The sequence below is a fragment of the Platalea leucorodia genome (assembly GCF_965183815.1).
Source record: "Platalea leucorodia genome assembly, contig: HAP1_HAP1_SCAFFOLD_337, whole genome shotgun sequence".
Taxonomy (NCBI): Eukaryota; Metazoa; Chordata; class Aves; order Pelecaniformes; family Threskiornithidae; genus Platalea; species Platalea leucorodia.
This window is the reverse complement of record NW_028121240.1, coordinates 15,524-41,875: the sequence shown is the minus strand read 5'-3', so window position 1 is coordinate 41,875 and position 26,352 is coordinate 15,524. Positions and strand designations below refer to the sequence as shown.

The 26,352-nt window shown below is 69.6% G+C and overlaps 1 protein-coding gene across 1 annotated transcript; it reads left to right on the top strand.

Annotated features, from left to right (window-relative positions):
* Positions 1 to 25,018, top strand: PFAS (phosphoribosylformylglycinamidine synthase; the record flags this gene model as incomplete). Its single annotated transcript, XM_082338652.1, has 28 exons — positions 1 to 181; positions 894 to 1,032; positions 1,359 to 1,464; positions 2,776 to 2,962; positions 3,496 to 3,601; positions 4,470 to 4,610; positions 5,033 to 5,157; positions 5,251 to 5,379; positions 6,165 to 6,296; positions 7,457 to 7,585; positions 8,065 to 8,138; positions 8,214 to 8,370; positions 9,082 to 9,143; positions 9,664 to 9,825; positions 10,628 to 10,741; positions 11,209 to 11,340; positions 11,944 to 12,174; positions 13,414 to 13,594; positions 14,170 to 14,253; positions 14,755 to 14,910; positions 16,016 to 16,141; positions 16,969 to 17,114; positions 18,899 to 19,109; positions 19,537 to 19,628; positions 19,721 to 19,835; positions 20,562 to 20,702; positions 21,288 to 21,440; positions 24,687 to 25,018. The coding sequence occupies 28 exons, from the start codon at positions 1 to 3 to the stop codon at positions 25,016 to 25,018; spliced, it is 4,044 nt and encodes a 1,347-aa protein (XP_082194778.1).
* Between the last annotated feature and the right edge of the window lie 1,334 nt (positions 25,019 to 26,352).

The window sequence follows — 26,352 nt, the reverse complement described above, 5'->3', positions numbered from 1 at the left end:
ATGCAGGTGCTGCGGTTCTACGTGCGGCCGGGGCCCCCCGAGCGGGTGGGGGGGGCCGGGGGGGGCTCTGGGGGGGCCCCCCCGGGGCTGGGGCTGGGGTCCCCCCTGCGGGTGGCCCGGGCCGTGGAGCCGGGGGTCACCGCTGTCACCTGCGAGCTCTGCTACTACCTGGCCTGGGACGGTACGGGGGGCCCGGGGGGGCCCGGGGGGACATGGGGGGCACGGGGGGCACGGGGGGACATGGGGGACACGGGGGTCACGGGGGGCACAGGGGGACATGGGGGGCACGGGGGGACATGGGGGACACGGGGGGCACGGGGGGCACAGGGGGACATGGGGGGCACGGGGGGGCCCGGGGGGCAGGGGGGGCACGGGGGGCACGGGGGGCACAGGGGGACATGGGGGGACATGGGGGGCACGGGGGACCCGGGGGGCAGGGGGGGACATGGGGGGCACGGGGGGCACGGGGGACACGGCGGGACATGGGGGGCACGGGGGGACATGGGGGACACGGAGGGACATGGGGGGACATGGGGGGGCAGGGGGGGACATGGGGGGCACGGGGGACATGGGGGGGCAGGGGGGGACATGGGGGGACACGTGGACATGAGGGGACACGGGGGGACATGGGGACATGGGGGGGACCCGGGGGGAGAGGGGACCCGGGGGGACCCGGGGACACAGGGGGGACACAGGGGGGACACGGGGACACGGGGTGACGTGGGGGATGTGGGGGGACACGGGGTGACACGAGGGGACACGGGGGGGATGGGGGGCCAGGGGGATTTGGGGCGTGGGGGACAGACGGGGGGACGGGGGCTTTGGGGGGCCCTCGGGGGGGGCAGTGGGGGGTGTTGGGGGTGCGGGGGGTCCCAGCGTTTCGGGGTGCGCAGGGGCGGCCCCCCCCGACGCGGAGGAGGGGCGGATCCTGCGCTGGCTCCTGGGGTCCCCCCTGGGGGCGGGGGAGGAGGTGGCCCCCCAAAGCTTCCTGCGCCCCCACGGCCCCCACCTGCTGCTGGAGATCGGGCCCAGGTACGGGGGGGCCGGGGGGGTCCCATAGGTGCTGGGGGGGGGGGCTGGGGGTTCCTGGGGGTCCCATGGGTGCTGGGGGGCCCGGGGGGGTGGCCCATGGGTGCTGGGGGGGGCTGGGGGGTCCCATGGGTGCAGGGGGGGGTTCCATGGGTGCTGGGGGGCCCGGGGGTGCTGGGGGGAGCTGGGGGGCCCATGGGTGCTGTGGGTGCCCCACCGGGGGATCCCATGGGTCCCCGGGGGGTCCTGTGGGTGCTGTGGGGTGAGGTGGGTGCCCTGTGGGGTCCCATGGGTGCTGGGGGTCCCACGGGTGCTGTGGGTGCCGGCAGGCTGGGGGTCTCCACGGCCGCCTCCACCAACGCCGTCTCCCTCTGCCGGGCGGCCGGGCTGGGCCGCGTCCAGCGCCTGGAGCGCTCCCGCCGCCTCCTGCTGCAGGTGGGCAGCGGGGACGGGCGCGGGGGACGTCGGGGACGTGGGGGGCACTGGGGCCATGGGGGCATGGGGGCATCGGGGACATGGGGGCCATGGGGGGCATGGGGGCATCGGGGACATGGGGGACATTGGGGCCATGGGGGGCATCAGGGGCATCGGGGACATGGGGGACATTGGGGCCATGGGGGGCATCAGGGGCATCGGGGACATGGGGGACATTGGGGCCATGGGGGCCATGGGGGGCATCGGGGACATGGGGGCATTTGGGACATCAGGGACATGGGGGGCATTGGGGGCACTGGGGACATCAGGGACATGGGGGGCATCGGGGACATGGGGGAGATGGGGGACATTGGGGACATGGGGGGCATTGGGGGCACTGGGGATATGGGGGGCATGGGGGAGATGAGGAGCATGGGGGGCATGGGGGACATCGGGGACATTAGGGACACAGGGGACATTGGGGACATGGAGGAGATGGGGGGCATCGGGGTGTGGGGGCATTGGGGACATGGGGGACATTGGAGGCGTCAGGCGCACTGGGGACATCGGCGCACTGGGCACATGGGGGGCACTGGGGACATGGGGGGCACTGGGGATACTGGTGGCACCAGGGGCATCGGGGACATGGGGGATGTTGGGGGACATTGGGGGACATCAGCTGTTCCGGGGTCCCCATGTCCCTGGGGGTCCCCTGTCCCATTGTCCCCGGGGGGTCCCAGTGTCCCCAGGGGTCCCCCATCCCCCTCTGTCCCTGGGCTCCTGGTGTCCCCCTGTCCTGGGGGTCCCCCATCCCCCTCTGTCCCTGGGCTCCCGGTGTCCCCCTGTCCTGGGGGTCCCAGTGTCCCCAGGGGTCCCCTGGTCCCCATCTGTCCCTGGGGTCCCGGTGTCCCCCTGTCCTGGGGGTCCCAGTGTCCCCGGGGGTCCCCCATCCCCCTCTGTCCCTGGGGTCCCAGTGTCCCCCTGTCCTGGGGGTCCCAGTGTCCCCGGGGGTCCCCCATCCCCCTCTGTCCCTGGGGTCCCAGTGTCCCCCTGTCCCCATGGGTCCCAGTGTCCCTGGGGGGTCCCCCAGTCCCTGTCTGTCCCTGGGCTCCTGGTGTCCCCCTGTCCTGGGGGTCCCAGTGTCCCCGGGGGTCCCCCATCCCCCTCTGTCCCTGGGGTCCCAGTGTCCCCCTGTCCCCATGGGTCCCAGTGTCCCCGGGGGTCCCCCATCCCCGTCTGTCCCTGGGCTCCCGGTGTCCCCCTGTCTGGGGGTGCCCCCGCGGGGGTCCCTGCCAGGACGGGGGGTGACACGGGTGTCCCTGTCCCCCCCAGTTCGAGGGGCAGCCGCCGGCGGGGGCGGCGGAGCGGCTGGGGCGGGCGCTGCGGGACCCCATGACGGAGCAGCTCTACCCGGAGCCGCTGGCCACCTTCGAGGTCCCCGTGCGCCCCGTCCCTGTCACCACCATCGACGTCCTGCGGGGCGGCCCCCAGGCCCTGGAGCAGGCGGACCGCGAGCTGGGTAGGGGGACGGGGGGGACACGGGGGGGACACGGGGGGGACGGGGGGGGGACGGGGGGGGACGTGGGGGTACTTGGGGACAAGGGGACATGGGGACATGGGGGGGACATGGGACATAGGGGGGATGTGGGGGTACTTGGGGACATGGGGACATGGCGATATGGGGGACACGGGGACGTGGGGCTGCTTGGGGACATGGGACATGAAGACTTGGAGGACATGGGACATGGGGGGGGACATGTGGGGACATGGGGGTACTTGGGGACAAGGGGATGTGGGGGACATGGGGGGCGGGGGGATGTGGGGCTGCTTGGGGACATGGGGACACGAGAATACAGAGGACATGGAGGACAGGGGGACACGATGACAGGGAGGCCATGAGGACACTTGGGGACAGAGGGTCATGGGACACGGGGTGTCCTCCAGGCCCTGGAAGACGCTGGCCACTGGCTGGGTGTGGGTGGAGAGGCTTGGGGGGCCACGGGGGGGTGGCGGGTGTCCCTGGGGACCCGTGGGGACAGTGCTGTCCCCCAGGCCTGGCCTTCGACCCCTGGGACGTGCAGTACTACACCCGCCTCTTCCGCGCCGCCGGCCGCAACCCCACCTCGGTGGAGTGCTTCGACCTGGCCCAGTCCAACAGGTGCCCCCCAGCCCCCCACATCCCCCCGGCCCCCCAGCCCCCCGTAACCCCCAGCCCCCCCATTGATGCCACCCCATGGCCATGTCCCCATGTCCCTCTGATGCCACCCCCCATGGCCATGTCCCCCATTGACACCACCCCCCATGACCATGTCCCCATGTCCCCCATTGACACCACCCCCCATGGCCATGTCCCCATGTCCCCCCTTGATGCCACCCCATGGCCATGTCCCCCCTTGATGCCACCCCCCATGACCATGTCCCCCATTGACACCACCCCCATGGCCATGTCCCCATGTCCCTCACTAATGCCACCCCATGGCCATGTCCCCCATTGACACCACCCCCATGGCCATGTCCCCGTGTCCCTCACTGATGCCACCCTTCATGACTATGTCCCCATGTCCCCCCTTGATGCCACCCCCCAATGGCCATGTCACCCATTGACACCACCTCCATGACCATGTCCCCGTGTCCCTCACTGATGCCACCCCATGGCCGTGTCCCCCATTGATGCCACCCTCCATGGCCATGTCCCCGTGTCCCTCACTGATGCCACCCCATGGCCGTGTCCCCCATTGATGCCACCCTCCATGACCATGTCCCCATGTCCCTCACTGATGCCACCCCATGGCCGTGTCCCCCATTGATGCCACCCTCCATGGCCATGTCCCCGTGTCCCTCACTGATGCCACCCCATGACCATGTCCCCCTGTCCCCTATTGACACCACCCCCCATGACCATGTCCCCATGTCCTCCATTAATGCCACCCCATGGCCATGTCCCCATGTCCCCCGTTGACACCATCCCCCATGACGGTGTCCCCCCGGTGACGCTGCCCTCCGTGACCGTGTCCCCGTGTCCCCAGCGAGCACAGCCGCCACTGGTTCTTCAAGGGGCGGCTGGTGGTGGATGGGCAGGAGAAGCCGCAGTCGCTCTTCCAGAGCATCATGGGAACCCAGAGCTCCAGCAACCCCAACAACGTCATCAAGTTCTCCGACAACAGCAGGTGGGGCCTGTGGGTGCCCCACGGCGTCAAGGCCAGGGGTCCCTGGGGTGGCTTTCGCCCGTGGGTGTCCATGGCATCAAGGTTGGAGGGTCCCATCACCCATGGGTGCCCATTGCATGGAGGTTTGGGGGCCCTGTGAGCCATGGGTGATGATGACATGGAGGCTGGGCAGTTCCATCACCCACGGATACCCATGGCGTGGACACTGGGGGATCCCATCACCCATGGGTGATGATGGCATGGAGGCTGGGAGAACCCCCGTCACCCATGGGTGACGATGGCTTGAAGGTTGAGGAGTCCCATCACCCATGGGTGCCATGGCATGGAGGTTCGGGGACCCCAGCACCCATGGGTGCCCATGGGTCACTGCGTGGCCCTGCCACGGGCGCCGGTGGGGGGTGACGCGTCCCCTGTCCCCACAGCGCCATCCGGGGCGTGCCGGTGACGGCGCTGTGGCCGCGGGACCCGGCCGAGCCGAGCCCTTTTGAGAAGAGGACGACCATCCGGCACGTCATCTTCACCGCCGAGACCCACAACTTCCCCACCGGTCAGCGGGGTTGGGGGGCAGCTGGGGGGCGGGAAGGGGGCGTGGTTTGAGGAGTGGGCGTGTCCTGATATGGCCCTGCCTCCCCCCCCCCAGCTGTGGCCCCCTTCAGCGGGGCGACGACGGGGACGGGGGGCCGGATCCGGGACGTGCAGTGCACCGGCCGCGGTGCCCACGTCATCGCCGGCACCGCCGGGTACAGCTTCGGCAACCTGCTCATCCCCGGTGAGGCCCTCGGGACCCCCCACCCCCTTGGGGACCCCCAAACAGGACCCCCACCCAAACATTCCTCTGGGGAGCCCCCAAACCTCCCAGGGACCCCCCCAGTACCCCTGGGACCCCCTGAGACCTCCTGGGACCCCCCAGTACCCCAGGGACCCCCCCACAACCCCCAGGAACCCCAATACCCCAGGGACCCCCCCAAACATCCCCCCAGGACCCCCCAAACCCCTGAGGCCCTCTGAACCCCCTTGCCATCCCCAACACCTTATGCCCCCCAAGGCCCCTCAATACCCCTGGGACCCCCCAATAGCCCTGGGACCCCCCTAAACCCCCCCCAGGACTCCCAAACCCCTTGGGGCTCCCCAAGAGCCCTGGGAGCCCCCCACACCCCCCCCCGGACCCCAGGGACCCCCCAAACCATCCCCGTGGGACCCCCCAAACCCCTGAGAACCCCTGACACCCCCCCCGGGACCCCCTCAAGTCCTCCCAGACCCCCCAATATCCCTGGGACCCAAGCCCCCCCCCAAGGCCCCCCAATATCTCTGAGACCCCCCCAAGACCAACGATACCCCAGGGACCCTCCCCAGCCCCCCCAGGATCCCCCGCCCCCCCCAATCCCTTAGACCCCCCTGCAACCCCCTGGACACCCCCCAAAACTCCCCAGGATCCCCCAAACCGCACTGAACCCCCCCCAAACCTCCTCCGGTTCCCCCCAAACTTGGGGTCCCCCCACCCCTGGGAGCCCCCTAAGCTCCAGCCCTGGGGTCCCCCGGCCCCGCCCCCTCCAGGCTACGAGCTGCCCTGGGAAGACGGGGCGCAGCCGTACCCCAAATCCTTCGCCCGCCCCCTGGAAATCGCCATCGGGGCCAGCGACGGCGCCAGCGACTATGGCAACAAATTCGGGGAGCCCGTGCTGGCCGGTGAGCGGGGACCCCTCTGGGGACGCCTGGGGACATCTGGGGACCTTCAGGGATGCTCAAAGACCTCCATGGGCTTGGGGACCCTTGGGGACATCCTACAGCCTTGGGGACCCCTTGGGGACATTTGGGGACCCTTCAGGGATGCTCAAAGACCTCCATGGTCTTGGGGACCCTTGGGGACACCCTATGGGCTTGAGGACCCCTTGGGGACATTTGGGGACCTTCTGATGACACTCAAAGACCTCCATGGTCTTGGGGACCCCTGGGGACATTTGGGGACCCTTCAGGGACCTCTGTGGTCTTGGGGACCCTTGGGGATCCTCAGGGACACCCTATGGCCTTGGGGACCCCTTGGGGACCCTTCCAATGACACTCAAAGACGTCCATGGTCTTGGGGACCCTTGGGGACCTTCTGATGACACTCAAAGACCTCCATGGTCTTGGGGACCCTTGGGGACACCTACAGCCTTGGGGACCCCTTGGGGACATTTGGGGACCTTTTGATGACAGTCAAAGAGCTCCATGGTCTTGGGGACCCCTGGGGACATTTGGGGACTCTTCAGGGACACTCAAAGACCTCCATGGCCTTGGGGACCCTTGGGGACACCCTATGACCTTGGGGACCTCTTGGGGACATTTGGGGACCTTCCAATGACATTCAAAGACCTCCATGGTCTTGGGGACCCTTGGGGACACCCTACGACCTTGGGGACCCATGGGGACATTTGGGGATGCTCCAGCAACACCTAAAGAACCTGGAGACCCTTGGGGACACCCCATGGCCTTGGGGACCCCAGGGATGTTCAGGAACCCTCTGGGTGACACCATGGTCTTGGGGACCTTTGGGACATTTAGGGGACCCTCTAGGTGACACCCAAAGACCTCCATGGCTTTGGGGACCCTTGGGGACACCCTATGGCCTTGGGGACCCTCGGGGACACCACGCTGCCTTGGGGACCTTGGGGATGTTTAAGGACTCTTCAGGGACTCCTGGAGACCTCCCTGTCCTTGGGGACCTCTGGGACATTTGGGGACCCTCTAGGTGACACCCAAAGACCTCCCTGGCCTTGGGGACCCCCGGGGACCCCCCGGAGGGGGGCGGTGCCACGCGGGGGGTGGCTTTGGGGTGGCAGGGAGGTGACGCTGTGGGGCGTCCCCAGGCTTCGCCCGCTCCTTCGGGCAGGTGCTGCCGGGGGGGCAGCGGCGGGAGTGGATCAAGCCCATCATGTTCAGCGGGGGCATCGGCGCCATCGAGGACGACCACGTCCGCAAGGAGCCCCCCGAACCCGGTGAGACCCCCCGGCACCCCCAGAGCCCCCCGGGACCCCCAAATCCCCGTGGGAGCCCCAAACTTCCCCCGGGACCCCCAAATCCCCATGGGACCCCCCCAACCCCCCCCCAGGACCCCCAAATCCCCCCCAGCCCCTCCCCGACACCTCCAAATCCCCCCTTATGCACCTCCACCACCCCGGGACCCCCAAATTGCTCCCCAGCCCCCCCAACACCCCCAAATGCCCCTCAGCTCCCTCCCCATCACTCCTGGGACCCCCAAATCCCCCCCAGACCCCCCCCATCACCCCTGGGACCCCCAAATCCCCCCAGACCGCCCCCAACACCCCCAAATGCCCCTCAGCTCCTCCCCCATCACTTCTGGGACCCCCAAATCCCCCCCCTTCCCTCAAGACCCTCAAGCTCCCTGGGGGGGTCTGGGAGCACCACCCATGTGTCACCCATGTGTCACCCATGTGTCACCCATGTCCCCCCCCAGGGATGCTGGTGGTGAAAGTGGGGGGCCCTGTCTACCGCATCGGCGTTGGCGGGGGGGCCGCCTCCTCCATCCAGGTAAGGGGGTGCCTGGGGGGGATCCCGGGGGTCCGGGGCGGGTGTCCCCACGCTGTCCCCACCCCGTGTCCCCAGGTGCAGGGGGACAACGCGGAGGAGCGGGACGCGGGGGCGGTGCAGCGGGGGGACGCCGAGATGGAGCAGAAGATGAACCGGGTGCTGCGGGGCTGCATCGAGAGCGGCGGGGGGAACCCCATCTGCAGCATCCACGACCAGGGGGCTGGCGGCAACGGTACGGGGACACGGGGACACGGGGGGACACGGGGACACGGGGGACACGGGGGGACACAGGGACGTGGGGGGACATGGGGGGACATGGGGATGTGAGATGACAACAACCCCATCTGCAGCATCCACGACCAGGGGGCTGGCGGCAACGGTACGGGGACACGGGGACACGGGGGGACATGGGGACACGGGGGACACGGGGGGACACGGGGACACGGGGGGACACGGGGGGACAGGGGGACACGGGGGGACAGGGGGATATGAGACGACAACAACCCCATCTGCAGCATCCACCATCATGGGGCTGGTGGCAATGGCGTGGGGACATGGGGGGGACACGGGGACATAGGGGGACACGAAGACACAGGGGGACACAGAGGACATAGGGACATAAGGGGACATGGGGGGACATGGGGAGATGACAGTCCCATCTGCAGCATCCACCATTGCAGGGCTGGTGGCCATGGTATGGGGACACGGGGGGACACGGTGGGACGTGGGGGGACACAGTCACAGGGACAGGGGGTCACAGGGACGGGGGGAGCATGGGGGACACGGGGACGTGGGGGACATGGGGAGATGACAACCTCATATGCACCATCCATGACTGGGGGGCTGGTGGCAATGGTACAGGGACATGGGGGACACGGGGGGACACGAGGGGACGGGGGGCACACGGGGGTGTCCCCAGCGTCCCCGTCACCGCCGTCCCCAGGGAACGTCCTGAAGGAGCTCAGCGAGCCGGCGGGGGCCGTCATCTACGCCAGCCGCTTCCAGGTACCAGCACCCCCACCCATGGGACCCCCCACCCGTGGGACCCCCGTGGCACCCTGTCCCTGGCACCTCCTGCCCCCCGGTGCCCCCCGGTGCCCCCAGGGTCCCCCAGGACCCCTGTCCCCACAGAGCCCCCCCAGACCCCCAACCCCCCCCGTCCTCCTGGTGCCCCCCAGTGCCCCCTGTCCCCCCCGGGGCCCCCCGGTGTCACTTGTCCCCTTGGTGCCTCCCGGTGCCCCCTGCCCCCTTGGTGCCCCCCACCCCCTGCTGCCCCTTGTCCCCCCGGTGTCCCCTGGTGCCACTTGTCCCCCCCAGTGCCCCCCAGTGCCCCTTGCCCCCCTCAATTCCCCCCCAGTGCCCCTGGTGCCCCTTGTGTCCCCGCTGTCCCCCGCTGCCCCCCGGTGCCACTTGTCCCCCCAACGCCCCTGGACCCCCGGTGCCCCCCGCCCCCTTGGTGCCCCCCACCCCCCGGTTCCCCCCGCCCCCCCGGTGCCCCCCGCCGCGGTGACCCGGCTGGTGGCAGCGAGGGGACCCGACGCTGAGCGTGCTGGAGCTGTGGGGCGCCGAGTACCAGGAGTCCAACGCGCTGCTGGTGCGGCCGCCCCGGCTGGGGCTGCTGCGGCGCCTGGCCGCCCGCGAGCGCTGTCCCCTCTGCGTGGTGGGGACCGTCACCGGGGACGGGCGGGTAAGGGGGCGTGGGGGAGGGGTATAGGGGTGCAGGGACGTGGGGGACACCGTGGGGACATGGGGACGTGGGATGTGAGGACATGGGGACATGGGGATCTGTGACATAGGGGTGCAGGGATGTGGGGGACACCGTGGGGACATGGGGATGTGGGATATGGGGACATGGAGGACATGGGGACATGGGGACATGGAGGACATGGGGACGTGGGATGTGGGGACATGGGGACATGGGGATGTGGGATGTGGGGACATGGGGACATGGAGGACATGGGGATGTGAGGACATGGGGACCTGTGACATTAGGGATGCAGGGACGTGGGGGACACCATGGGGACATGGGATCTGGGGACTTGGGGACACTGTGGGGACATGGGGACACTGTGGGGACATGGGACGTGGGAATGTGGGGAGATGGGGACGTGGGGGACGCAGGGACATGGGACATAGGGCTGCAGGGACATGGGGGACACCATGGGGACGTGAGGGTGTGGGGACTTGGGAATGTGGGGCACGCGACACAGGAATGTGGGGACCTGGGGACGTGGGGACGTGGGACCTGGGCATGTGGGACGTGGGGATGTGGGGGACACAGCGACACGCGGGGCCATGGGGCCATGGGGCCCGGCCACAGCGACCTGGGGAGATTGAGGGACACAGGGAGGTCCCCGGGGGTGGCTTTTGGGGGTCCCTGTCGGCCGAGGGGAGTTTTGGGGGGTCCTTTTGGGGTCCCTGGGTACCAGGAAGGTCCCAGGGGGGTGTTTTGGGGGTGCCCTGGCCCTGCTGAGCCTCCACCCCCCCAGATCGTGCTGGTGGATGACCTGGAGGCGCCGGTGCCCGAGGGGGGGTCCCACGAGGGGCTGCCCACCCCCGTCAACCTGGAGCTCGAGTGGGTGCTGGGCAAGATGCCCCGCAAGGTGAGGGGGGGAGGGGCGGGAGGACCCCCAGTGGGGATGGGGACCCTCCCGGTTGGGAATGGAGACACCCAACGGAGGTGGGGACCCCCACGATAATGGGGACGCCCCCAGTGGGGAATGGAGACAGCTGAAGGGGATGGGGACCTCCATGATGACAGAGACACCCCGATGGGAACGGGGCACCCCTCAGTGGTGATGGGAACCCCCATGATGATGGGGACCCCCCCAGCTGGGAATGGGGACACCCAATGGGGATGGGGACCCCCATGGTGATGGGGACACCCCAATGGAGACACCCAGTGGAGGTGGGGACCCCCATGATGATGGGGACCACCCAATGGGGATGGGGACCCCCAACGGGGATGGGGAGCCCCATGGTGATGGTGACCACCCAATGGGGATGGGGACCCCCAACGGGGATGGGGACCCCCATGGTGATGGGACCCCCATCCCCCCGTGCCCCCCAGGAGTTCGTGCTGCAGCGGGTGCCCCCCACCCTGCGCCCGCTGGCGCTGCCCCCGGGGCTGTCGGTGCGGCAGGCGCTGGAGCGGGTCCTGCGGCTCCCGGCCGTGGCCAGCAAGCGCTACCTCACCAACAAGGTGCCCGCGTCCCCCTGCGTCCCCCCGTCTCCCCAGCCCTGGCCGTGGGCCCTGCTGGGCCCCCCGGCCCCCCTGCGCCTGCATCCCTGGTGGCCGTGGGCCCCTCCGTGTCCCCAATCCCTTCCGTGTCCCCAACCCACGTAGTGGCTGCCGTCCCCTCCGTGTCCCCGATCCTCTCTGTGCCACCAGTTCCCCCTGTGTCCCTGATCCCCTCCGTGTCACCAGTCCCCTCCGTGTCCCCACCCCACTTGGTGGCCACGGTCCCCTCCATGTCCCTGATCCCCTCTGTGCCACCAATCCCTTCCGTGTCACCAGTCCCTCTCCGTGTCACCAGTCCCTCTCCGTGTCACCAATCCTCCTCCACGTCCCTGATGTCCCCCGTCTCCCCCATGTGTCCCACCCCATGTCCCTCCATGACGTGTCCCACTCCGTGTCCCCCCAGTCAATATCACTCCCTGGGAAATGTCCCTGCCCATGTCCCTGTCCCCTCAGGACATGACCCATCCGTGTCCCCCACGTGTCCCAACCCTCTCCCCCCCAAACTTGTCCCCATGGCCACCTCCCAGCCCGTGTCCCCCACTGACGCCGCTGTCCCCGGGGCAGGTGGACCGCTCGGTGACGGGGCTGGTGGCCCAGCAGCAGTGCGTGGGGCCCCTGCACACACCGCTGGCCGACGTGGCCGTGGTGGCCCTGTCCCACTTTGACACGGTGGGGGCGGCCACGGCGCTGGGTGAGCAGCCCATCAAGGGCCTGCTGGATCCAGCCGCTGGCGCCCGCCTGGCCCTCACCGAGGCCCTCACCAACCTCGTCTTCGCTCGCATCACCGACCTCCGTGTGAGTACTATGCCACCGCCACCGCGCCAATGCCGCGGCACGGCCATGGGGTCGCTACGGGAGCAGTGACGTGGCTTTGGCATGTCCATGGGATGGCCGTGCTATGGGGGACATGCCACTGCCACGGCAAGGCCATGGTATGGCTACGGGAGCACTGTCGTGGTGATGGCGTGGCTACGGCATGGCTATGCCACGGGGACCATGCCACCACCATGGCATGGCTACGGGAACAACGACATGGCCGTGGCATGGCTACAGGGTGGCCACACCATAGTATAGTGGCCATATCACAGCCACGGAAACCATGCCACTGCCATGGCCTTGCCACGCCAGGACCATGACGTGGCTACAAGATGGGGCAATGGGGCTGTGGCCACAGGTACCACAGCGTAACCACAGCATGGCCAAGAGGGCCACGGCATGGCCATGGCATGGCCAAAGGGGATCACCGCGTGGCCGTGGCATGGCCAAGGGGGACCACCAGGGTGTGGGCACAGCACAGCCAAGGGGAACCGTGGCATGGCTGTGGCACGGCCAAAGGGGACCATGGCATGGCCAAGGGGGACTATGGTGGGGCCAAGGCATGGCCATGGAGGACCATGGCATGGCCACGGCACAGCCAAAGGGACCATGGCATGGCCATGGCGTGGCCATAGGGGACCACCACGGCGTGGCCACAGCCCAGCCAAGAGGGCCCACGGCATGGCCATGGCACAGCTATGGGGCATGAGGCTACCAGGTGCTCACCACGGCCACAGGGGCCATGTCGTTGTCACGCCAGGGCCGTGCCATGGCTCCAGGGGCCACGGCGGGGTCACATCATGGCCGTGGGAGCCACCAGGACCACATCACTGCCGTGGGGGCCAAGCTGTTGTCGCCAGGGCCACGTCCTGGTCACAGGAGCCATGGCACGGCCACGGGCACCATGTCATGGCCAAGCCGTGGCCATTGAGAGTGCCACAGCCAGGGGGTGGGAGGTGACAGGGGAGGTTGGGGGGCCCGGGGGGGCAATTTGGGGGGTTGAGGGTGGCAGGAGGGGGCTGGGACATGCAGTGGTGCTGACCTGTCCCTTCCCCCCCTTGTCCTGTGTCCTTTTGTGTCCCCTTTGTTCCCTGCATCCCCCTGTTCCCCCTCCGTGGCCCTGGTGTCTCCCCATCCCCCGTGGCCCTGTCTTCTCTGTGTCCCCCATGTCCCTGTGTCCCTGTCCTCTCCGTGTCCCCCTGTCTCCGGTGTCCCCAGGACGTGAAGTGCTCAGGGAACTGGATGTGGGGGGCGAAGACAGGGGCGGAGGGGGGGGCGCTGGTGGCAGCGTGCGAGGGGCTGGTGGGGCTCCTGCACCGCCTGGGCGTGGCCATCGATGGGGGCAAGGACTCGCTCAGCATGGCCGCCCGCGTCGGCACCGAAACCGTCCTGGCACCTGGTGAGTCCCGCTGCCGGGGCGGGGGCGGGGGGGTGCTGCTGGCGTGGGGTCACGGGTGCCACGGCCACCGTCGTGGCAGAGGAGCCCAGGGGTGTCGCCACCGGGAGGATGGGTCAGGGTGCCACCACCACCACCACGATGATGGGTCGTGGGTGCCACCACCACCATGATGGGTCACGGGTGCCACAGAAGTGGGACCCATGGGTGCCACCACCGTGATGATGGGTCGTGGGTGCCACCACCACCATGATGGGTCACGAGTGCCCCTGCACCAGGACCCATGGGTGCCACCACCACCATGATGGGTCATGGATGCCACAGAAGTGGGACCCATGGGTGCCACCACCGTGATGATGGGTCGTGGGTGCCACCACCACCATGATGGGTCACGGGTGCCCCTGCACCAGGACCCATGGGTGCCACCACCACCATGATGGGTCATGGATGCCACCACCATGGCTCTGTGACCCGTAGGTGCCACCCCCCCCTACTCCTGGCCATGGGTGCCCCACTGTGACCCCCCCAAGCCCCCCAGCCCCCCAGTGGCCCCCCATGACCCCTCGACCCCGCCCCAGGCACCCTGGTGGTCTCGGCCTACGCCGTCTGCCCTGACGTCACGGCCACCGTCACCCCTGACCTCAAGTGTCCTGATGGCAAAGGTCAGTGACCCCGGCGGGTTTTGGGGTGCCCTGGGGGGTGGGCTGAACCCTGGGGGGGCTGGGGTGCCCTTAGGGAGACAGGACCACCCCCATAGGGGTTTTGGGGTGCTGTGAACCCCAAGGGGCTTTTGGGGTCCCCTCAAGGATCCAGAACCACCCCCATAGGGGTTTTGGGGTGCCCTGGGTGCTGCTGTGACCCCCATAAGGGTTTTGGGGTGCCCTGGGGGGTTTTAGGGTGCCCTTAGGGAGCCAGGACCACCCCCATAGGGGTTTTGGGGTGCCCTGGGGGTGGGCTGGGATCCCTGGGTGCATTTTGGGGTGCTTGCAGGGGGTTGGGACCCTCCATGGGATTTTGGGGTGCCCCTGAGGGTTTTAGGGTAGCGGGGTGGGGTGGTGACACCCTGGGGGAAGCTGGGGACGTTTTGGGGCACTGTGACTCCTGGGAGGGGTCGGGGTGCCTTTGGGGTGCTGTAACCCCCCCCGGATTTCGGGGTCCCCCAGGCGCCCTGCTGTGGGTGCAGCTGAGCCCGGGGCGGCACCGGCTGGGGGGCAGCGCCCTGGCCCAGGTCTTCGCGCAGCTGGGGGCCGCCTGCCCCGACCTGGAGGACCCCGAGGTCCTGGCCGCCGCCTTCCGCGTCACCCAGCGCCTCGTCGAAGGTGGGTGCGGGGGGGGACCCCCGGTGGGGGCCCCCCGGAGGTTGGGGGGCCGGGGGGAGGATCTGGGGGAAAAGGGGAGCCTGGGGGGGCGTGGGGGGGGAATTTGGGGTGGGGGGGGTTGGGGGTGCAGGGGGATTTGGGTGTAAGGGGTTTTGGGGTGCAGGGAAGGAGATGTGGGGAGTGGGGGGGGTTGGGGTGCAGGGGGGTTTTGGGGTGCAGGGAAGGAGATGTGGGGAGTGTGGGGGGGTTGGGGTGCAGGGGGGTTTTGGGGTGCAGGGAAGGAGATGTGGGGAGTGGGGGGGGTTGGGGTGCAGGGGGGTTTTGGGGTGCAGGGAAGGAGATGTGGGGAGTGGGGGGGGTTGGGGTGCAGGGGGGTTTTGGGGTGCAGGGAAGGAGATGTGGGGAGTGGGGGGGTTGGGGTGCAGGGGGGTTTTGGGGTGCAGGGAAGGAGATGTGGGGAGTGGGGGGGTTGGGGTGCAGGGGGGTTTTGGGGTGCAGGGAAGGAGATGTGGGATGTGGTGTGGCTTTGGGGTGCAGGGGAGGAGATTTGGGGTGCGGGGGGATTGGGGTGCAGAGGGATTTTGGGTGCAGTGGGGAAATTTGGGGCGCGGGAGTAATTGGGGTGGGGGGATTTGGGGTTCAGGGGGGATTTTGGGTGCGGGGAGAAGATTTAGGGTGCAGCGGGTCTGGGGGTGCAGAGGGATTTGGGGTGTGGTGGGATTTGGGGTGCAGGAGGATTTGGGCTGTGGGGATTTGGGGTGCAGGGGGGATTGGGGTGCAGGGAAGGAGATGTGGGGAGTGGTGGGGATTTGGGGTGCAGGGGAGGAGATTTGGGGTGCGGTGGGATTTGGGGTGAAGGGAGGATTTTGGGTGCAGTGGGGATTTGGGGTGCAGTGGGGATTGGGGTGAAGGGATTTGGGGGGGACTGGGGTGCAGGAGGGGACTGGGGGGGTGCGTGCGGATTGGGGTGCAGGGATCAGGGCGCGCGGGGACCTGGGGTGGTGGCGCGGTCCGAGCCCGGGGTCGGGGTACGCTGGACCTGGGGTGACCCGGAGTTGGGGTGACGCGGGGTGACGCGGGGGCGGGGCCTGTCGCTGCGCCCCAGAGCGGGGGCTGAGCGCGGGCCACGACGTGAGCGACGGGGGGCTGCTGGGCTGCCTGCTGGAGATGGCCTTCGCCGGCAACTGCGGCCTCCGGGTGGACATGGCCACCGTCCCCCGCGACGCCTCGCGTGAGTCACCGTCACCCCCCGGGACCCCCCGGGGACGCCCCTCCCCGCGACCCCCCCCGCAACCGTCCCATCTTGGGGAACCCCCGGGGAATCCTCGCCTCCCCGTGTCCCCACGTCCTCTTGTCCCTGTGTCCCATGTCCCCACGTCCCCCTCTCCTCATGTCCCATGTCCCCACGTCCCCCCTGTCCCCTATGTGTCATGGCCCCAAGCCCCCATGGCCCCAAGCCCCCATGGCCCCATGTTCCCTATGTCCCATGTCCCAACGTCCCATGTCCCCCTGTCCCCATGTCCCCCTGTCCCCATGTCCTCATGTTCCTATGTCCCCTATGTCCCCACGTCCCCCATCCCCACATCCCCACAACCCCAAGTCCCCATGTCCCCATGTCCTCATGTCCAATATCCCCATGTCCCCATTATCCCATGTCCCCACATCCCCACATCCCCATGTCCCCATGTCCCCATGTCCTCATGATCCCATGTCCCCATGTCCCCATTATCACATGTTCCCATGTCCCCATGTCCTCATGTCCCTATGTCCCCACATCCCCATTATCCCATGTCCCCATGTCCCCCGTATTCTCATGTCGTTATGTCCCTATGTCCCCATGTCCCCGTGTCCCCACGTCCCCGTGCCCCCACATCCCCATGTCCCCACGTCCCCACATCCCCGTGTCCCCATGTCCCCGTGCCCCCACATCCCCATTATCCCACATCCCCACGTCCCCACGTCCCCACGTCCCCGTGTCCCCACGTCCCCACCTCCCATACCTCCATGTCTGATGTCCCATGTCACCGTCTCCCACCCCCGCGTCCCTCGTCCCCGCAGCGCTGGCCGTGCTGTTCGCGGAGGAGCCGGGGCTGGTGCTGGAGGTGCCGGTGGCCACCAGCGTGGACGTCTGCCGCCGCTACCAGGAGGCCGGCGTGCGCTGCGTCCCCATTGGCCACAGCGGCCCCTACGGGCCCGACGCCATGGTGAGGGGACGTGGGGACACGGGGGTGGCAGGGGGCCCTGGCTGGCCCTGTGGGCACGGGAGGTGACCGAGGATGTGGACCTGAAGGTGTGTCCCCATGGTGTCCTGGTGGGACAGGAGGTGGCCATGGCCGTGTCCCCATGGCCGTGTCCCCATGGTGTCCTGGTGGGACAGGAGGTGGCCATGGCCGTGTCCCTGTGTCCTGCTGTGGGTGTGGATGGCAGTGACCATAGCGATGGCTGTGGTGGTGGCCATGTCCCCATGTCCCTCACCATCCCCGTGTCCCCGTGGCAGGTCCAGGGGGTGGCCATGTCCCCATGTCCCTCACCATCCCCGCGTCCCCGTGGCAGGCCCAGGGGGTGGTGGCCATGTCCCTCACCGTCCCCGTGGCAGGCCCAGGGGGTGGTGGCCATGTCCCTCACCGTCCCCGTGGCAGGTCCAGGGGGTGGTGGCCATGTCCCTCACCGTCCCCGTGGCAGGCCCAGGGGGTGGTGGCCATGTCCCTCACCGTCCCCGTGTCCCCGTGGCAGGTCCAGGGGGTGGTGGCCATGTCCCTCACCGTCCCCGTGTCCCCGTGGCAGGCCCAGGGGGTGGTGGCCATGTCCCTCACCATCCCCGTGTCCCCGTGGCAGGTCCAGGGGGTGGTGGCCATGTCCCTCACCGTCCCCCGCGTCCCCGTGGCAGGTCCAGGGGGTGGCCATGTCCCCATGTCCCTCACCATCCCCGTGTCCCCGTGGCAGGTCCAGGGGGTGGTGGCCATGTCCCTCACCATCCCCGCGTCCCCGTGGCAGGCCCAGGGGGTGGTGGCCATGTCCCTCACCGTCCCCGTGGCAGGTCCAGGGGGTGGTGGCCATGTCCCTCACCGTCCCCGTGGCAGGCCCAGGGGGTGGTGGCCATGTCCCTCACCGTCCCCGTGTCCCCGTGGCAGGCCCAGGGGGTGGTGGCCATGTCCCTCACCGTCCCCGTGTCCCCGTGGCAGGTCCAGGGGGTGGTGGCCATGTCCCTCACCGTCCCCGTGTCCCCGTGGCAGGTCCAGGGGGTGGTGGCCATGTCCCTCACCGTCCCCGCGTCCCCGTGGCAGGTCCAGGGGGTGGCCATGTCCCCATGTCCCTCACCATCCCCGTGTCCCCGTGGCAGGTCCAGGGGGTGGTGGCCATGTCCCTCACCATCCCCGCGTCCCCGTGGCAGGCCCAGGGGGTGGTGGCCATGTCCCTCACCGTCCCCGTGGCAGGTCCAGGGGGTGGTGGCCATGTCCCTCACCGTCCCCGTGGCAGGCCCAGGGGGTGGTGGCCATGTCCCTCACCGTCCCCGTGTCCCCGTGGCAGGCCCAGGGGGTGGTGGCCATGTCCCTCACCGTCCCCGTGTCCCCGTGGCAGGTCCAGGGGGTGGTGGCCATGTCCCTCACCGTCCCCGTGTCCCCGTGGCAGGTCCAGGGGGTGGTGGCCATGTCCCTCACCGTCCCCGCGTCCCCGTGGCAGGTCCAGGGGGTGGTGGCCATGTCCCTCACCGTCCCCCGCGTCCCCGTGGCAGGTCCAGGGGGTGGTGGCCATGTCCCTCACCGTCCCCGCGTCCCTGTGGCAGGTCCAGGGGGTGGTGGCCATGTCCCTCACCGTCCCCGTGTCCCCGTGGCAGGCCCAGGGGGTGGTGGCCATGTCCCTCACCGTCCCCGTGTCCCCGTGGCAGGTCCAGGGGGTGGTGGCCATGTCCCTCACCGTCCCCGTGTCCCCGTGGCAGGCCCAGGGGGTGGTGGCCATGTCCCTCACCGTCCCCGTGTTCCCGTGGCAGGTCCAGGTGGTGGTGGCGGGCGCCTCTGTGCTGTCCGAGCCCGTGGGGGACCTGCGGGGGCTCTGGGAGGAGACCAGCTTCCGGCTGGAGCGGGAGCAGGCGGCCGCGGACTGCGTGGCCCAGGAGGAGGCCGGGCTGCGCCGGCGCCAGGGACCCACCTTCACCCTCACCTTCGACCCCCTGGAGGAGCCCCCCCTGCTCCGGCACATGGGTGAGGGGTGGGGGGACCCGGGGCGGGGAGGTCATGGGGGGGCGTGGGGTCGTGGGGGGCTGGGGGACGATGGGGGGGACCTGGGGGTCTGAGGGATCATGGGGGGGACATGGGGGGCTGGGGGATCATGGGGGGGATCACGGGGGACGTGGGGGGATCATGGGGGGTGGGGAGCCATGGCGGGTGGGGAGGTCGGGGGGGGCGTGGGGGCGTGGGGGGCTGGGGGACGATGGGGGGGACCTGGGGGTCTGAGGGATCATGGGGGGGACATGGGGGACGTGGGGGGATCATGGGGGGCTGAGGAGACTTGGGGGGCGGGGAGGTCATGGGGGGGCGTGGGGTTGTGGGGGGCTGGGGGACATGGGGGGATCATGGGGGATGTGGGGGGATCATGGGGGGGCCGGAGGGGTGACCCCGGTGTCCCCAGAGCTGCCGGGGCCGCGGGTGGCCGTGCTGCGGGAGGAGGGCAGCAACGGAGACCGCGAGATGGCGGCCGCCTTCGTCATGGCCGGCTTCCAGGTGAGGGACCCCGGCGTCCGGGGGGACCCCCACCCCCGTATCGGGGGGCCGGGGGGCCGGGGGTCGGTGACGCGGGGCCGGGGTGTCCCCAGGTGTGGGACGTGACGACGGAGGACCTGTGCTCGGGCTCCGCCACCCTCGACGGCTTCCGGGGCCTCGTCTTCGTCGGGGGGTTCAGCTACGCCGACGTCCTCGGCTCCGCCAAGGGTGAGAATTCGGGGTCCCCCCCCCCATTTCACACCTGGGGGCGGTTTGGGGGGCCCAGGGGGCTCTGTACCCCGACACGGGGGCGTTTTGGGGGGCCCTGGGGTTTGAGGGTCGCTGGCGGGGTGAGCCTGGTTTTGGGGTGCCCCTGGTTTTGGGGTGTCCCCGGTTTTGGGGTGCCCCTGTTTTTGGGGTGTCCCTGTTTGCCAGTGCCCTTGGTTTGGGGGTCCTGGGTGTTGGGGGATGCTGGGGGGCCGGGTGGGGGGGTCCCCATTTTGGGGGTGCCCCTAGTTTGGGGGTACCCGGGTTTGGGGGTGATGGGTGTGGGGGTGCCCCTGGTTTGGGGGTGCTGGATGCTGGGTGTTGGGGATGTTGGGGTGCTGGGTGCGGGGGGTCCCCGTTTTGGGGGGGTGCCCCTGGTTTGGGGGTGTTGGGGTGCCCATTTTGGGGGCGCTGGGGTGCCCAGTTTGGGGGTGCCCCTGGTTTGGGGGTGTTGGGGGGTGCCCATTTTGGGGGTGCTGGGCGCTGGGGTGCCCAGTTTGGGGGTGCCCCTGGTTTGGGGTGGGCCGGGTGTGGGGTTGGGGGTGCTGGATGTGCAGACCCCCATTTTGGGGCGGGGGGGGTGCCCCTGATTTGGGGGTCGCCCAGGGCTGGTTGTTGGCGATGTCGGGGTGCTGTTTGGGGGGGGTGCCCAGTTTGGGGGTGCCCTGACCCCCCCCCCCCCCCCAGGCTGGGCGGCCGCCGTGCGCTTCAACCCGCGGGCGCGGGGGACCCTGGAAAGCTTCCGCCGGCGCCCCGACACCTTCAGCCTGGGGGTCTGCAACGGCTGCCAGCTGCTGGCCCTGCTGGGCTGGGTCGGGCCCCCCCCCGGTGGGTGCTGGGGGGGCACCCATGGGGGGGGGGCACCCATGGGGGTTGTTGTCCTGGGGGGGGGGATCCCTTGGGAGGGGGTCCTGGGAATCCCATGGGGGGGGGGGGGTCCTATGGAGGGGGGTGGCACCCATGGAGGGGGGGGGTCCTTGGGTGGGGGGGTCCCATGGGGGGGTGCTCACCCATGGGGGATGTTGTCCCTGGGGGGGGTAGTCCCATGGGGGGGGGGTCCTTGGGTGGGGAGGGGTCCCATGGGGGGGGTGTCACCCATGGGAGGGGGCCCTGGGGTGGGCGGGTGTCACCCATGGGTGGTGCTGTCCCATGGCGGGGGGGGCATCACCTATGGGTGATTTTGTCCCGGGGGGGGGGGGGGTATCCTATGGGAGGGGGTCCCGGGGGGGGGGTGGAGATCCCATGGGTGGGGGGGGGTCCTTGAGCAATGTGGGGGTGACCCCATGGGGGTGTCCCATGGGGGGGGTCCCATGGGGGGGGGAAGGATCCCATGGGGGGGGCCCTGGGTGGGGGAAGGGCACCCCCCCGGGTGTCAGGGCCGCCGGGGGCGGGCGGTGACGCTGCGGGGCGCAGAGGAGGGGGCCCCCCCCGCCGTGGCGCTGAGCCCCAACCTGTCGGGGCGCTTCGAGTCGCGGTTCGTGGCCGTGCGCGTGGAGCCGGGGCCGGCGCTGATGCTGCGGGGGATGGCGGGCGCCTGCCTGGGCGTCTGGGTGGCCCACGGGGAAGGTGGGTGCACGGGGGGCGGGGGCACTGGGAGCTCGGGGGGCACTGGGAGCACTGGGGGCATGGGGGTTACAGGGACACAAAGGGAACTGGGAGTACTGGGAGCTCTGGGGGCACTGGGAGCTCTGGGGGCACTGGGGACGTGGGAGGCATGGGGACATGGGGAACACTGGGAGCTCTGGGGGCACTGGGAGCACCAGGAGCTCTGGGGGCACTGGGAGCTCTGGGGGCACTGGGGGCATGGGGACATGGGGGTTACAGGGGACACAAAGGGAACTGGGAGTACTGGGAGCACTGGGGGCACGAAGACACTGGAAGCACCAGGAGCACTGGGGGCACTGGAGACATGGGAGGCACTGGGAGCTCTGGGGACACTGGGAGCACTGGGGCATGGGGAGCACTGGGGGCACTAGAGACAGTGGGGGCACTAGGAGCTCTGGGCACACTGGAGATACTGGGAGCTCTGGGGGCACTGGAAGCACTGGGGCCACTGGAAGCTCTGGGGGTGCTGGGGGTTCTGGAGATACTGGGAGCTCTGTGAGCACTGGAAACACTGAGGGCATTGGAAGCACTGGGGGCACTGGAACATCTGGGGGCACTGGGAGCTCTGGGGGCACGGGGGGCACTGGAGATACTGGGAGCTCTGGGGGCGCTGGGAGCTCTGGGGGCACTGGGAGCTCTGGGCGCACCTAGGGCACTGGAGATACTGGGAGCTCTGGGGGCACTGGGAGCTCTGGGGGCACTGGGGGCACTGGAGATACTGGGAGCTCTGTGGGCGCTGGGAGCTCTGGGGGCACCGAGGGCACTGGAGATACTGGGAGCTCTGGGGGCACTGGGAGCTCTGGGGGCACTGGGGGCACTGGAGATACTGGGAGCTCTGTGGGCACTGGGAGCTCTGGGGGCACTGAGGGCACTGGAGATACTGGGAGCTCTGGGGGCACTGGGGGCACTGGAGATACTGGGAGCTCTGGGGGTGCTGGGAGCTCTGGGGGCACTGAGGGCACTGGAGATACTGGGAGCTCTGGGGGCGCTGGGAGCTCTGGGGGCACTGGGAGCTCTGGGGGCACCGAGGGCACTGGAGATACTGGGAGCTCTGGGGGCACTGGGAGCTCTGGGCGTACTGGGGGCAGGGGGGCACTGGAGATACTGGGAGCTCTGGGGGCACTAGGAGCTCTGGGCACACTGGAGATACTGGGAGCTCTGTGAGCACTGGAAACACTGAGGGCATTGGAAGCACTGGGGGCACTGGAACATCTGGGGGCACTGGGAGCTCTGGGGGCACGGGGGGCACTGGAGATACTGGGAGCTCTGGGGGCGCTGGGAGCTCTGGGGGCACTGGGAGCTCTGGGGGCACCGAGGGCACTGGAGATACTGGGAGCTCTGGGGGTACTGGGAGCTCTGGGGGCACTGGGAGCTCTGGGGGCACTGAGGGCACTGGAGATACTGGGAGCTCTGGGGGCACTGGGGGCACTGGAGATACTGGGAGCTCTGGGGGCACTGGGAGCTCTGGGCGCACCGAGGGCACTGGAGATACTGGGAGCTCTGGGGGCACTGGGAGCTCTGGGGGCACTGGGGGCACTGGAGATACTGGGAGCTCTGTGGGCGCTGGGAGCTCTGGGGGCACCGAGGGCACTGGAGATACTGGGAACTCTGTGGGCACTGGGAGCTCTGGGGGCACTGAGGGCACTGGAGATACTGGGAGCTCTGGGGGCACTGGGGGCACTGGAGATACTGGGAGCTCTGGGGGCGCTGGGAGCTCTGGGGGCACTGAGGGCACTGGAGATACTGGGAGCTCTGGGGGCACTGGGGGCACTGGAGATACTGGGAGCTCTGGGGGCGCTGGGAGCTCTGGGGGCACTGGGAGCTCTGGGCGCACCGAGGGCACTGGAGATACTGGGAGCTCTGGGGGCACTGGGAGCTCTGGGCGTACTGGGGGCAGGGGGGCACTGGAGATACTGGGAACTCTGGGGGCACTGGGAGCTCTGGGCGTACTGGGGGCAGGGGGGCACTGGAGATACTGGGAGCTCTGGGGGCACTGGGAGCTCTGGGCGTACTGGGAGCTCTGGGGACACTGGGAGCACCAGGAGCTCTGGGGGCACTGGGAGCTCTGGAGGCACTGGGGGCATGGGGACATGGGGGTTACAGGGGACACAAAGGGAACTGGGAGTACTGGGAGCACTGGGGGCACGAAGACACTGGAAGCATCAGGAGCACTGGGGGCACTGGAGACATGGGAGGCACTGGGAGCTCTGGGGACACTGGGAGCACTGGGGCATGGGGAGCACTGGGGGCACTAGAGACAGTGGGGGCACTAGGAGCTCTGGGCACACTGGAGATACTGGGAGCTCTGGGGGCACTGGAAGCACTGGGGCCACTGGAAGCTCTGGGGGTGCTGGGGGTTCTGGAGATACTGGGAGCTCTGTGAGCACTGGAAACACTGAGGGCATTGGAAGCACTGGGGGCACTGGAACATCTGGGGGCACTGGGAGCTCTGGGGGCACTGGGAGCTCTGGGGGTGCTGGGGGCTCTGGGGGTGCTGGGGGCTCTGGAGGTACTGGGAGCTCTGTGAGCACTGGAAACACTGGGGGCATTGGAAGCACTGGGGGCACTGGAATATCTGGGGGCACTGGGAGCTCTGGGGGCACGGGGGGCACTGGAGATACTGGGAGCTCTGGGGGTACTGGGAGCTCTGTGGGCACTGGGAGCTCTGGGGGCACTGAGGGCACTGGAGATACTGGGAGCTCTGGGGGCACTGGGGGCACTGGAGATACTGGGAGCTCTGTGGGCGCTGGGAGCTCTGGGGGCACTGGGAGCTCTGGGGGCACTGAGGGCACTGGAGATACTGGGAGCTCTGGGGGCACTGGGGGCACTGGAGATACTGGGAGCTCTGTGGGCACTGGGAGCTCTGGGGGCACCGAGGGCACTGGAGATACTGGGAGCTCTGGGGGCACTGGGAGCTCTGGGCGTACTGGGGGCACCAAGGGCACTGGAGATACTGGGAGCTCTGGGGGCACTGGGAGCTCTGGGCGTACTGGGGGCACCAAGGGCACTGGAGATACTGGGAGCTCTGGGGGCACTGGGAGCTCTGGGCGTACTGGGGGCACGGGGGGCACTGGAGATACTGGGAGCTCTGGGGGCACTGGAAGCACTGGGGGCACTGGGAGCTCTGGGAGCTCTGGGGTCCCAGCGGGCTGGGGGGGGGGGCACCCGGGGACCCTTTGGGTGACGCCCATGGGTGCCCCCCCCCAGGCCGGTTCCAGTTCCGGGAGCCCGGGGGGCTGGCGGCGGCGCTGGGGGGGGGCCTGGTCCCCCTGCGCTACGTGGACGATGTGGGGCGCCCCACGGCCGAGTACCCCCTGAACCCCAACGGCTCGGGGGGGGCGGTGGCCGCCCTCTGCTCGCCCTGCGGCCGCCACCTGGCCATCATGCCCCACCCCGAGCGTGGGGTGCGCGCGTGGCAGTGGCCTTGGTGGCCCCCGGCCTGGGGGCGCCCCACGGCGAGGGGGGCCGAGGCCCCCTGGCTCCGCATGTTCCGCAACGCCTGCGAGTGGTGCCTGCGCTGGCCCCACGGCGAGCCCTGAGGCCCCCCCCCCCTCCGGCTGACCCACGGACGGACCCACGGACGGACCCAAGTCACAGACCTGACCCACGGACAGACCCACGGACGGACCTGAGCCACAGGCAGCCCCACGGCTGCCCCATAGAAAGACTTGACCCACGGACAGACCCACGGACAGACCCGAGTTACAGACCTGACCCACAGATGGACCCACGGACGGACCCATGGACGGACCCAAGTCACAGACCTGACCCACGGACAGACCCACGGACGGACCTGAGCCACAGGCAGCCCCACGGCTGCCCCATAGAAAGACTTGACCCACGGACAGACCCACGGACAGACCCGAGTTACAGACATGACCCACAGACAGACCCACGGATGGACCCATGGACGGACCTGACAAACGGGCGGCCCCACGGCTGCCCCACGGCGAGCCCTGACCCACAGACAGACCCACGGATGGACCTGAGCCACAGGCAGCCCCACGGCTGCCCCATAGAAAGACTTGACCCACGGACAGACCCACGGACGGACCTGAATTACAGACCTGACCCACAGATGGACCCACGGATGGACCTGACCAACGGGCAGCCCCACGGCTGCCCCACGGCGAGCCCCGACCCACAGCCAGACCCACGGACAGACCCACAGATGGACCTGCGCCACAGGCAGCCCCACGGCTGCCCCATAGAGAGACCCGCCCCATGGACAGACCCACAGGCACACCTGAGCCACAGACGGACCCACGGACGGACCTGACCCACGGCCAGACCCACGGATGGGCCTGACCCACGGATGGACCCACAGACAGACCCACGGACGGACCTGACCCCCAACCCCGACCCACGGCTGCCCCACGGCTGCCCCACAGCGAGCCCTGACCCCCCCCCCAAACACTGACCAATGGGAGCTGACCCCCTCTCCCCTTCCACCAATAGGGAGCCTGAGCCACGGAAGGGGGCGGGGCCTAAAATAAAGTGCTCTGGATGCAACCACGTGGGGGGGCGAGGGGTCATTGGGGGGGGAGGGGGCACCCTGGGGGGGGTGGGGTCCTGGGGGGGGGCACCCTGGGGGGGGGGGGGGGGTCCCGGGGGGGGGGTCCTGGGGGGGGGGGGGCACCCTGGGTGGGGGTGGGGAGCACCCGGACCCCCGGGTCCCCCGCGGCATTTGGGATTCGGGACCTTCCCCTCCCCCCCCTCCCCCAGACGCCTGGGGGTGGGGGCTGGGCACGTGCGGGCACGGGGACCCCACCCCACCCCCCACCTCCGGCCATTTGTCACCTCCCCCCCCCGCCGTTTGTCACCTCCCCCCCCGGGACCCAGCTCCCCCCGCTGTCAGAAGCCCCACCCCTCC